Genomic DNA, 13,035 nt, shown 5'->3' with positions numbered 1-13,035 from the left:
ACGGGAAATGTTATGTAAATTAAGATTATTATTAAAAGTGTAAATGTAATATTAGATGTGGTCAATAATTTGTTGTGTCAGTAAGAGATGGTTTTTGATGTAGTCTGTGGTATCGTCCATGTGTTCTTTGGAGTAGAACTTTCGGCTTCAGGGTGCTTTGTCGTAAAAATATGTATCTGGTGAAAGGTGACAATGTCGGCTAACAGATTTTGAAAAGAATTTTTGCGTATACTTGCGAATAAAAAAATTATCAACTTCTATATTTGGTAAAACTTAAAAATTTGGATATTTTTAATTTTTGGTTGGAAAATCGGCGAAAACCTAAACACGTTATAGAATGGATTTCTGCAAAATTTAATCGAGGTGTCAAAGACAACTTCATGACCGAAGTTAAAAAGCAAATTTATAATATTTGTGCACGCCTTAACCAAAAATGGATAACAAATTGGAGGTCAAAAAGTCGTGTATTACAATTTGAAAGCTTATGGTTAGCTAGCGACACAGTATTTACGCTAGAACAAGGTAATGATAATAAGAAGAGAGGGCGCCCTAATGTGGATTATAGTGAAGGAAGAAAACTTGCTTCGGAAGTCTGCTATGAACACGGCAACAATACCAAACCCTTGATTCATGCCGCCTCTGTTTCGGCCAATTTGTCAAAAGAAAAATATTTAAACTATGTTCTCAAGGAAGTTCGGTATCAACCAACTAAATTGAGAAAACAATTAACTTCGACAGAGAATATTTATGAACGATATATCCAAATCTGAACCGATTTCAATATGATGTCTCAATAATGTTTTCTAGACCAAATTCCGTCACACACTTTAAATTTCATCACAATTGGACATATATAGCGTGATTGCTGCACAAAATACCTAAAATCGGGTGAAAATATATATGGGAGCTACATCCAAACCTGTCACACGTTTCAATTTTTTTCGAAATTGGACAGAATTTTTTTTTGTTGCACGAAATACCTCAAATCGGGCGAAAATATATATGGGAGCTATATCCAAATCTGAACCGATTTCAAAATAACTTGGCAAACTTATTTCCAGTCCGAATTCCGCCACATATTCCAAATATCATCATAATTGGACAGAATTTTCGTGTTTGGTCCATCAATTACTCGAAATCGGGCGAACATATATATGAGAGCTATATCTATATATGAACCGATATCAACCAAATTTGGCAGATTAGCTTCTAGGCCGATTATAAACATCTGCACGAAATTTTGAAGGTCTAGCTTGCCCCTGTGATTTTTTGCCTCAAAAACACGTCATCGGCCCCATCGTGCATTGGAGGACCTTGTTTCTGCTTCCTATCTTGTTGCAAATAATTGTGGCTTGCGTGGACGACGTAAATGTGCAAAATATAATCAGAACACCATCGTCCAATATGCTCTGGGGAGCCTCATTTCAGACGTACAGATGGTGAAGAGTGTAGCAGTAAATATAGCGGAGAATGTTTTTTTTAATTCCTCCGATGAAAGAACTGTGTGGAATTTCAGAAAGGTAGAGGTAAAATATCATCGCTACTGGCGACAAGAGATCGGAGATCGGCCTGTACAATTCGCCTGTATTGACATTCCTGCCAGGCTTTGATAGTGGACCCACGCTGCCAACTCATCCAGTTGCTTAAGCATTACCATTGAGATTCCGCTTTGGATGATTTCCTGTTTCCTATGACGTCTGCGACATCGCTCATCGTAAACTATGGTAGTGCCCCCTTGGTTAAGGAGTACGCCCCATCACTCTCGGGTTGCTCTATAAACACGCGCACCTCTTCGGATTTGTCACTGTCACGCCGTAAAAGTAACAGCTATTCCATACTACTTATTTTCTGGATTCGAGAGTTATTTAACCGCTGTCCACAATTTACTTAATCCTGTACCAATGTTGCATGGCTACTTGTATATTGGCTTGAAGAATAATTTCCCCAACTCTTGGGACTTCAGGTTTCGTATGACAAAGCTCATCACTTTCATTTGCTAGCCTCATCTCCTTTACTGGCAAATTTGATCTGATTTCGGGTAATCGACCAGCAGGAATATAGCTAGTGGCTGCGGCTGCGACGATGTTCCGAAAAATTCTCTCGGCTAGCCGAGGATCTTAGGGAATGGGAAGCTCTCTGAAGCATTGATTGTAAATTCTCTGAACCCATGACAATCATGTTGTTCATGGTTCAGAAAAGTACGGCGGTCAGAGGTTTTGTAGTCTGGTGGTCTGTTAACGGAGACGATGATAGGAAGATGGTCTGAGCCAAGGGAAATGACAGGTTGTCGGACACGTAATTTATCAGACGGGGGCCACAATGGTGATGTTTGGAGAGTTGTGACAATCTTCTCTTATCCTCGTGGGAACTTATTCGTTCATTGTGCAAAATGTGTAGCTATCAATTTGCTCGGGCAGCGATGCACCCCTCTGGTCATTGCCTACGACGAAATGCAAAAGCTCATGATGAGCTCATTTGAAGTTTCCTACACCTTTTCAAATGTAATTCAAATCATTTTAGTTGTTATTCGGGGATTCCATTTGTAATTCGAAACGTTTCTATTGTAATTCGAATTATTCCTTTGGTAATTCGTATTATTTTATTTGTAGTTCGTATTGTTTTATTTGTAATTCGAATTATTCCATTTTTAATACTAATTATTCCATTTGTGATTCGAATTATTGTATTTGTAAATCGAAACGTTTTATTTGTATTTCAATGGAACCAAAAAATTTTGTAATTTGTTTGTTCGAATTTCAAATGGAATAATTCGAATTACAAATAAAACAAATAACAAATAAAATATTTCGAATTAGAAATGGAATAATTCGAATTTCAAATAGATTCAATCGAATTACAATTGGAATAATTCGAATAACAAATAGAATAATTCGAATTACAAATGGAATAATTCGAATTGCAAATGGAATTCTCGAATTACAATTAAAATGTTACGAATTACAAATAGAATAATCATGTAAAAAAGGTGTAGACTCAGATAGTTATGCCATCCAAAAACTGACTAGAGTCAAGCTGAAGCGAGATAGATTTGTACTGGATGTATAAAATTGGCAAGCCCTATTCCTCCGCTTATAGGACGTTCCTTTTGCAAAATGTTATAACCATCGCAATGTTACTAGCTACAGTCAACGTTACTATAAACATCGCAACGTTACTAGCTACAGTCGACGATGAGCTTTGCTTATAAATCTTCCTTCGTCTCATAAAGTCTACGATTTCGCTGATTTTAAAAAGCATGAATGATGCATTTTTGGAGTACTGAACAACAAAAACATCATGTGGTGTTAGATGCTCCGTTTGTTGTTTCTGTTGTGAAGAGTGCGGGGTTGCCTCGTATTCCTATGACGAAGCTGGAGACACGCTGAGAGGTGCAGTAAGCAGCAACATAACCTCAATCGCAGTAGTCCTGTAGGCGGCTAAGACCTATGCAGCCTCGAAAGTGTAAGCATTTCCTACATCCATTACATCTCATCGATGTTGACATGTTGTTGTTGCGGGTCTGACAATTGGAACAGATACCTGGTCCGGTGTTCTTCTCTATCTCGAAACGGACCAAAAGAGCTACGAGCAGGCATTCCGAAATATTCTGATATTGAAAGCTGGCGGTATACCATAGGTGCTTTGTAGGACTGTAGCTTTGAGCATATAACAAAGCATCTTACAATACCTGTTGGGTTATACTTCCTTTTGCTCGTTGATGCTGCATCTGTCACCCTCCCAAAGATTATCTGAATGAGTCCGTGCTACTTTCAGAACAATCTGGTTTCGCTGAGCTGGAAAGCTTGGATGGGTGGATGGTACTGACAACAGCAGATTTGCCGCTGGAGTAACCAATGCGAAAGAAAAGTTTCGGAATGTTCTCCCCCAATCTTCTGGGTAAACTTCATAGCCTGTTGCTTTGTGTACAGTGTGTCGTTGCTTAAAGTTGGGGTTCCGTTAAACCTAATACGTGAAGATTTTCGGTATTTTGAGTATTTAAGCTATAATCTTTGACCACAGTAGCAGAAATTGAGGTTCTCAGTGGTCCCGCAACTTCTCCACCAAAAATCGTATACATAGGTCCATTTTTTGGTATAGCCCCTAAAGAACGGTAACTCGCAATTTGTAAACGAGGTCCCGAAGCTCCTCCACTAAAAATCGTCCATTTTTTATATCCCCCATATAAAGGTACCAAAAGATAAAATACATTTTTAGATACATTTTTTGACCAAATTTAGGCATTTGGGTTATCCGTGGTCGAACAATTTTTCGATTCAATTTATTCATAATAATTAAGCCTAATGGCCTATTTTATTACATAGTTAATTCAATTTTTGCACCTATCAGGAAACTAATTATTCCATTTTGGAATCCACGACAGGTTTGATTTTATATTGATCCAAGATTTCGATATTCGGTCTGTATATTCGAATTTGCTTTCATTAAATCTTAAATTATGTTTTTGTTGTTGTGTTTAGATATTAATAACACAAAAGAAAAATAATTCTTAACCCAAAATCTATCTTTCGATCAATAGAAATATAAATGGAAAAAAGTAGAGCGGCAGACGGCTTTAAATCCAAATTAAAATGTTAAGAACAATTTAAAAAGACAAACAAATTTACAACAAACGTAAGTAAAGTGAACTGAAAGAAGAAAACAAAAACCCTACACAATGAATCGGCTAAGATCCCATAAATTCAAACTGAACAGTGCACCAGATGTGCCGGCGGAGACAAATAACAACAACAATCACAACAGCAGTGCTGGTGGTAGTGGTTTACTAAACAATAGCCTTATAAATAAGATCAGCAAACGCTACTCCACCCTAAGCAACAAAATAACACGTCGTGCCCAAACAGGTCGGCGGGCAACATCACCACAAAAAGTAATTTCCGGAAGTTATGATATGACCGGTTCCCTATCCGAGGATCATCGTCTGGAAATCGGTGCTCCCGTCCTAATATCGTCAACCACCTTGGATGCTGAACGTTTTGATGTCAGTGAAGAACGTCTGAAAATGATTGGTGGCGGTATTGCCGCCACAAACTGCAGTAAAATTAAAACCATTGATTTACCCATAAATAGCAACATTAAGGCCCTGCATGATTTGGAGGCCCAAAAGGCGGCGGTGCATTCTTCATCGGGTAGTGAAAATGAAATTTTTGTTGATGCCCTTAGCAGTACACCGGTGGTAATCACGGCTGATGCAGAAGAGCAACAGGAGAAAGATGTTTTTGAAATGGCATTTGAAACACCTCAGAAGATAATAGTGAAGACAGAAGAATTGGATTCCACCTCACCAACAACTGATAAATCGTCTGATAATGACATGACACCCGTCAATCAAATGTCAAATTATTACGAAACCACCAGGACAGCAAATCATCAACGACCCAAATCAATATTGGCCCAAAAGGCTCATTCACAATCTGCCCAGAATTTACATCGCTCCGAAATCAAGGTTTATCTACAAAAGGCACCCTCCATGAATCTCATGGAAGAAGAGGACACTGGCGGGGATCAAATAATGTCCCAAGATATGGATGAGGATATTGAAAATATGGCCTTACCAAAATTACCGGAATTATATGGCCATAGTAAATGCGATTTGGCAGCCACAACTGACACTGAAGTTAACGTTGATGAGGATGAGGTAATGGAGGAAGAGGAAGACAATGATGCCGACAAAGAGAACTCTTCACCATCAGTGGTGGCTGCAGGCGCTCTGAAAAGTAAAAGTGAACCCAACACTCCCTTCTTTTTGGAACCCAAACGTAGCAGTTTTCTCAGCCAGAAAAAGCTTTTTCAAAGTGCCGAAAATATACACCAAAGACGCACGAAACGACGCAGCGTGGTCTTTAGCAGCAGTACCTCCATAAATCAGCGCCATGCTAACGGTCTGGGATCCAAAAACAGCCTCTGCAGTCAAGCCTCAATGAATTTTGATGACTATGATTTGAAATCCGTAAGCTGTCAAAGTCTTAATCCCCAATCTCTGTTCGTTTCCATAGATGAGCTTAACGAAATTACCCGACAAATAAATGAATCTGAAGATTTCAATCAGGACATAGATTTGGAATACTGTATGCATCGCGATCAATTGAAGCCAAGTGAAAGACGTATCACTTTACTGAAAAATAAAAATGCCCGCCTTATAAATTTCTCACATAATAAGCAAAAATTCAAAAAAGGTTGGACCGGCGTTAAGCATTGGATTGGTGAGGAGGGCCATAAGATACGAGAAGTGGTTCAACGTCAACCATTGGTCCAGAGGATGGGTTCTTCAAAATTAAATCTAAGCAATGCAGAGTGTAGAAATTCACCTTCATTGAATGGTAGCACGGTGCTAAGGCAGGCGGCCAGTCGAGGAGCTTCACAGGATAAAAGCCTCGATGAAAGTGGTGGGGATTCTAAAATGACTTCGTCAGTGCATTTATATGAAAGTCAATGCCTAAGTAGTGACAATATTGCTGATAGTAGCAATGAACTGAATGATTCGTTAGAGTCTGAACAATCGCCACCCAGCAACAAGAACAAGGCAGGGCAAGAGGTAAGAAATGAATGAGCATAAAATGTCTTCTTTCTAAAGAAGAACTACATAAATTTGTTTCTGTATTCAAGATTTGTTCTGTTGAAAGTCTTCTATTTATTCAGACCATAAAAGGTCTTCTATCTACAAAAGGCCTTGAAGGCATTGAGAAAGTCTTCTGTCTATAGAAGTCTATGGAGGCTCGTCTGTCTACAGAAAGTCTTGAGATGGTTTTCTGTCTACAGAAGGCCTTAAGGTGGTATTCTGTATACAAGTCTTCGGCATATAAATGACCTTTAGAAGGAGGGCCTTACGAAGGTCTTCTGTTCACAGAAGGCCTTGATAAGGTTGTCTGTGTATAGAAGGCCTTGAGAAGTCTTCTGTCTATAAAAGACTTTTACAATGTCTGCTCTCCATAGAGTGCTTTCAGGCACTCTTTTGTCCGTAGACGACTTTAGAAACTTTTCTATCCAAAGAAGACCTTTTGGCGGTCCTCTGTCCATAGAGAACTTTCGAAGGTCTTCAGCCCATTGATGACCCGCAGAAGTTCTTCTGTCCATTGAAGAACTTCAGAACTTCTGCCCATAGAAAACGTTTCGAAGGTCATCTGTCCATAGAAGATCTTCTGCCCCCGGTAGGCTAAGTTCTTCTGCCATAGAAGAGCTTTAGAATGTCTTCTGCCCATAGAATACCTTCAGAAGGCCTTCTGTCCATAGAACACCTTTCGAAGATCTTCTGTCCATAGATATTATGAAGGTTTTCTGTCCGTATAAGGTCTTTGGAAGGCCTTTAGTAGCTCTTTAATCTTTAAAATATCTCTAGTATGTCTTCCCCCATAGAAAATCTTTCTAGCGCAAACTTATCTGCATGTAATGAGGCTGATGCACTGAAGAACTGCTGGTAAATGAAGATGAATGCAGCAGAACTACAATGTATTAAATGTTTTTTGAGGTTATGAAAATGTGGCCAGTGTTTTTTCTTATTTTTTGCTTCCAACTATTTACGTAACTCTAAACCTAACCTCAATTTCCCCTTTCTCATTTCAGGGCCAAAATGGCTTCGAAGAATTGCGTCGTTATGTTAAACAGGGTGGAGATTTTGGCAAAGAACTCATTGTCATCTTGCAAGAAAGGTAAGTGTGACACATAAAGAAGACTCCTCTCAAAAATGTTCAACACAAAAATATTTTCTTTCTTCTCGCCAGAATTGATTCTGAACTTTTGTATTCCAAATCCCTGTCGAAAATGGCGAATAAATTGAACAAGGCATGTCGTGCATTACCCGGAACAATTGCTGATGCCTGGCGTGGTGTGGCCACAGAAATGGAAACACGCAGTGATATACATCGCCAGTTGTCTGCTTCATTGGCTGAAGAGGTGGTCAAGCCACTGAAATCTATTGTGGAGGGACATCACAAGACCAGGAAATCGGTAAGACTTTACCATGAACATTCAAATTTATAAACTCTTAACTGTCCTCTCACTCTCTCTCTCTCTCTCTTCCAGGTCGAAAGTAATGTTGACAAGGCAGCTCGTGTCTTGGCGGAATGGCGTGCCAGTGAAGCCAAAGGCAAAAAGGCTTCTCACACAGCAGCCAGGGAAAATGAAAAACTACAAGATGCCATGTTGGATGTAAGAATACAAAAATCTCCCTCAATTGCTTTGCTACATCAAAGCTCCAACAAACAGGCGGCAGAGAAAGAAATCAAATTGGCGGAAAAAGATTGTGCCAAATTGGATAATAAACGGAAAAAGGCCGAAGAAGCTGTGAAGAAGGCAGATGTTGAATATTACACACTGTGTGTTCGTGCCGAACGCGCTCGTGTCGACTGGGAAATGGCTGTACTGCGTGGTTCATCTCTTTTGCAAAATATTGAAAATCAACGTTTGATCAACATGAAAAATTTCGTCTCGAACTATGCTGCCCTTACGGCGAACATGAATCCCATCATGGAAAGTTTAATGCAGCGGTTACAGCCACAAGTGGATAATTGTAATGTTGTCAAGGATATGCAAATAATCAAGAACATACGCCGTAATGCTGAGGGGCCAAGTGAACAATTGCTGCCAGATTTCTATTGTGAACACACCACCTTGGCCATGAATCGTGAGAGACGCAAACATGCTTTGATTAAACTTTTACAGCTGGTTAAAACCGACTTGGAAAGAGAGAGAAGATCACGTAATGGCTTGAAGGGCCTTTCACAGTCGCTGAATAGTCAGGAACATCAAAATATCACAGACAAGTTGTATCATGTAAGTTGGGAGAAATTGGAGGGTTGTAAGGGATATGAGGGTGTTTTATTGATTTTATTTGTTTTACAGATACGTTCAATGCTTACTTATTTGGAGGGCGCCCGTTTCAAATTACATTCAGCTTTGCTGGAATTGGATCATAAACCCAGATCGTCACATCCATTGGCCCAACATATTCAGGTAAATATTGGAAAATTACACACAAATTTCATCCATTAAATCAGGTTACTTAAAGATTGTATAAAGGGTATAATCGAAATATTTAGCAAACTTAGTAGGATATCAGATATTGATATTAATGCATGGCGAGAATCTGTAATAGAAGACCCCTACGGTGGTCTTCTATTGTATAGAAGACCCCTACGGTGGTCTTCTATTGTATAGAAGACCCCTACGGTGGTCTTCTATTGTATAGAAGACCCCTACGGTGGTCTTCTATTGTATAGAAGACCCCTACGGAGGTCTTCTATTGTATAGAAGACCCCTACGGAGGTCTTCTATTGTATAGAAGACCCCTACGGAGGTCTTCTATTGTATAGAAGACCCCTACGGAGGTCTTCTATTGTATAGAAGAGACATACGGTGGTCTTCTATTGCACACAAGACCTTTACGGTGGTCAATTGTATAGAAGACCACTACGGTGTCCATCCATTCTATAGAAGACCCCTACGCTGGTGTTCTATTGTATATAAGGTCCCTACGGTAGTCTTCTATTTTATAGAGGGTGGTCTTCCATTCTATAGAAGACCCCTACGGTGGTCTTCCGTTCTATACAAGACCCCTACGGTTGTCATCCATTCTATAGAAGGCCTCTACGGTGGTCTTCTATTGTTTAGAAGACCATTACGGTGGTCTTCTATTGTATAGAAGACCCCTACGGTGGTCTTCTATTGTATAGAAGAGACAAAAGATGGTATTCTATTGCACACAAGACCTTTACGGTGGTCTTCTATTGTATAGAAGACCCCTATGGCGGTTATCCTTTCTATAGAAGACCCCCACGCTGGTGTTCTATTGTATAGAAGGCCCCTACGGTAGTTTTCTATTTTATAGAGCGCTTCTATGGTGGTCTTACATTCTATAGAAGACCCCTACGGTGGTCTTCCGTTCTATAGAACACCCCTACAGTGGTCATCCATTCTACAGAAGACCCCTACGGTGGTGTTCCGTTCTATACAAGACCCCTACGGTGACATCCATTCTATAGAAGACCCCTGCGTTGGTCCTCTATTCTATAGAAGACCCCTACGGTGATCTTCTATTCTATAGAAGACCACTACGGTGGTCTTCTGTTCTATCTACCACTACCACCTGTACAGTACAATTTTTTCAGACAATAATAGTAATAACTAAGCCATTAGAATAGAGTTGGGAGTTTACTACATTTATTTTGATTCTTGGATACCAACGCAAATTGATGTCTAATTTCCTTTCTCACATCGTCTTCTTTTTTCTTTCAGATAACTCGTGATCGCACTGGCCTACAACAGAGTATCCTTAAGGTGCCGCTATGGCTAAAGAACAACGATAAGATCAGCAATACACAAGGCGATGAGCCGATCAACGACTACGACAGCATTTCACAGAGTAATACAACAACATCAACAACAAATATTAGCTGTGTGGATGGTAATGGATCTATAGACGGCAACTTTGCCATGAAGAATTTCAGTCGCAGTAAAAGTAATATCGAAACGTTCTCAAATAAAACAAAAATTTGTGTAACCACCAATGCAGCAGCTCCCGGAGGAGTTGTAAATGGTAAAAATAAAACGTTGTCCGGAACAACAGCAAATTTATACGATGATGCCTGTAGTGATGATCGTGGCCAGGCTGATGGTGGCTCCAATCAACAAGACTCCGATTTTGATGAATTCAGTTCTCAAGATGAAGATGAAGAGGGTCAACTGACATCATCCACAACGACAGTAGGTGTGGTGGGAGGACGTAAAGAACACAAGGCAAATATTGAGAAATCTTTGCAGAGCGTGGAAAATTATTATCAAAATTCAACGGAACTTAAACAGGAACAACAACATCAATATATTAATGGTGACCACAGTACCGAAAATGAATCTTCAACACCCCAACATCATCATGTAGTTTTAGGTAGATGTAAGGCCCTCTATAATTATACACCGAAGTTGTACGATGAACTTGAATTGATTCCTGGTGATATCATTGAAGTTCATGCCAAACAAGAAGATGGTTGGTGGTTGGGTGCATTACGCAATCAAGTGGGTATATTCCCGGCAACATATGTGGAGGAGATTGCCTGAAGGAGAACAAATCAATATCAATAATAGTAATTGTATGAGGTTTTTAAGTTCAATTTTTTTGTAGTTTGGCTAGGCTAGGATGTTAAGGATAATGATGTTGTATGGCAAGGAAATCTAAAAGATGACTTTGATAGTAACTCAGCCTTAACCCAGTGTCCCAAGCTCCATCAAAACGACTGCCAATAGCTTTCTTTGTATTGTCGTCGCCGCCGCTGTACTTAGTTCTTGTGAGAAAACAAAAATTGTTAAAATGTACATATCAATAACTTAGTTTATGGATTTTGTGAGTAGTTTGATTCCATTTTGTTGGGAATGTGAAATCCAAAGAATGTTAAATCTATCTTTACCTACAATGTGTTATGCAAGCATTACTCAAAACCTTATAATCATAGGTCTTTTTTTTTAGGTCTTTTTTTTTACAAATATATCGATGCTTTAGCAGTTCGAAACCGTCCAATTAGATTCCATTTGGATTTTTTGTATTTATCTACACTTTATCAGCCTCCATTTGAACATTTTGTTTAGTATTTATTGATACTTTTGCCGCTAGAAACGTTTCAATTAGAGTTCATCTGAAAAATTGTTTACATATTTTTTTGAATTGTGTTTTTATGGTTAATCAACCTTTTTATTTAGCTCGTATACCTACCTCTCTTAGAAATGTTTTAATTATCCAAAGTTCTCGTATATGATTTTAAATATTACTTGATCAGTTTTCGAATTTCGTTATTCTTGGCATTAATATGTTTGCAATTGGATTTCTAGAAGTTCCCAGAAAATCCCCTCAATACTTACCTCGCTCGATATAGTCCATTCTAAGTCTTGCTTTTATCTATTTTTTATTTTATCTATTTTTTTTTTTTTCAAGAGAAGAATCTTCAAGAATCAAGTACCCTCTGTGTGGTGGCAAATAGTTTAAACTTTGTAGTGCCTTTTGTTGTTTTCCTTAGGAAAATGTGTATATCTCATAAAGGAACTCACCACATGAAACAATTCTAAATATAAGGAGAGCTTGTTCACTTGCAGTGTTAGAAAGAAGTGCCCCCAACAACTGCCGCACTTCTTTCTTTTCGTTTTCACAGCGAAATACTGACAAGTGAAAAAATGGCCCAAAATTAAAGAACAAAAAAAAATGATTTTCTCATTTTGTATATTTTAGACGAATAAAATTCGCTTAATTGTGTAATGCTTTTTTTGTTGTAAATGTAAGTATGAGCCCCGTAAAACCCCACTCTACACTCCCTTCTAAACCAAAAAACAAACGGATTATGTATCTTTACTCGTAAATCAATATTTTTTATTATTGTTGTTACTGTTATTATTTAACATTTAATTATTTTAAGACAATTTATTTTTTCTTTTAATTTTTTTTTAACTATTTAAAACCGAAACCCTAATTAGTTTTCTTCGATAAGTTGTTCATTACTTGATCTTTATTTAATAAGTTTTTATTTTTAAGTATTGAAATTTCGTTTCACATTTTTATTTGTTCATGTTTATATCCATTGTAATCATTGTATGATGTTCGAAAAAAATATTCTTCAATAAAAAAGATTCGAAATCTTATATATATCTCAACATATCCAAATCTTCCCCATGCTCCCAAATGCTAGGGCTGGCTTAAATTCTCCTAGAATAATAAATATAGAAGCTAGGAAACAAATTGAATGTAGTATTGCTCGAGATAATTGTTAGCATAAGGATTCCCTTATGTACATCTTGAAATCCGTATTTAACTTGCAATTCAACAATAATACACAACGCAATAATTCACTACATATTTACCTACATACACATGTAGTTTTTAATCATACGATTTCTTTTTTAGTTATAAGACAATCGATTAAGAATATCACATAGTTGTTTAAGCCAACGAACCCTCCATTTACGGAATTTGGTTTTAGAATATACAACAGTACGTACATAAAATGTGTAAATAATTCAAATAAATTTTTGATTTAATACAAA

The 13,035-nt window shown here is 38.1% G+C and overlaps 1 protein-coding gene across 13 annotated transcripts in view; it reads left to right on the top strand.

Moving 5' to 3' along the window:
* The window catches only part of Nost (Nostrin), a 205,149-nt gene extending 192,114 nt beyond the window's left edge, over positions 1 to 13,035 (top strand). For 11 of the 13 annotated variants that reach the window (XM_073974025.1, XM_073974021.1, XM_073974027.1 and 8 more), the window contains 5 exons: positions 7,579 to 7,664; positions 7,737 to 7,962; positions 8,038 to 8,787; positions 8,857 to 8,967; positions 10,249 to 13,035. In XM_073974025.1, the coding sequence (XP_073830126.1) occupies positions 7,579 to 7,664; positions 7,737 to 7,962; positions 8,038 to 8,787; positions 8,857 to 8,967; positions 10,249 to 11,067 (1,992 nt within the window). In that variant the 3' untranslated portion in view covers positions 11,068 to 13,035. Of the gene's footprint in view, positions 1 to 4,537; positions 6,554 to 7,578; positions 7,665 to 7,736; positions 7,963 to 8,037; positions 8,788 to 8,856; positions 8,968 to 10,248 lie in introns of all 13 variants that reach the window. The other 2 variants (XM_073974017.1, XM_073974018.1) reach the window with 1 other exon arrangement.

The sequence above is a fragment of the Musca autumnalis genome, unplaced genomic scaffold (genome assembly GCF_047663935.1).
Source record: "Musca autumnalis isolate F117 unplaced genomic scaffold, ASM4766393v1 scaffold_3, whole genome shotgun sequence".
NCBI classification, from domain to species: domain Eukaryota; kingdom Metazoa; phylum Arthropoda; class Insecta; order Diptera; family Muscidae; genus Musca; species Musca autumnalis.
Note: the sequence above shows the minus strand (reverse complement) of the source record. Positions and strands in the feature narration are given on the sequence as shown.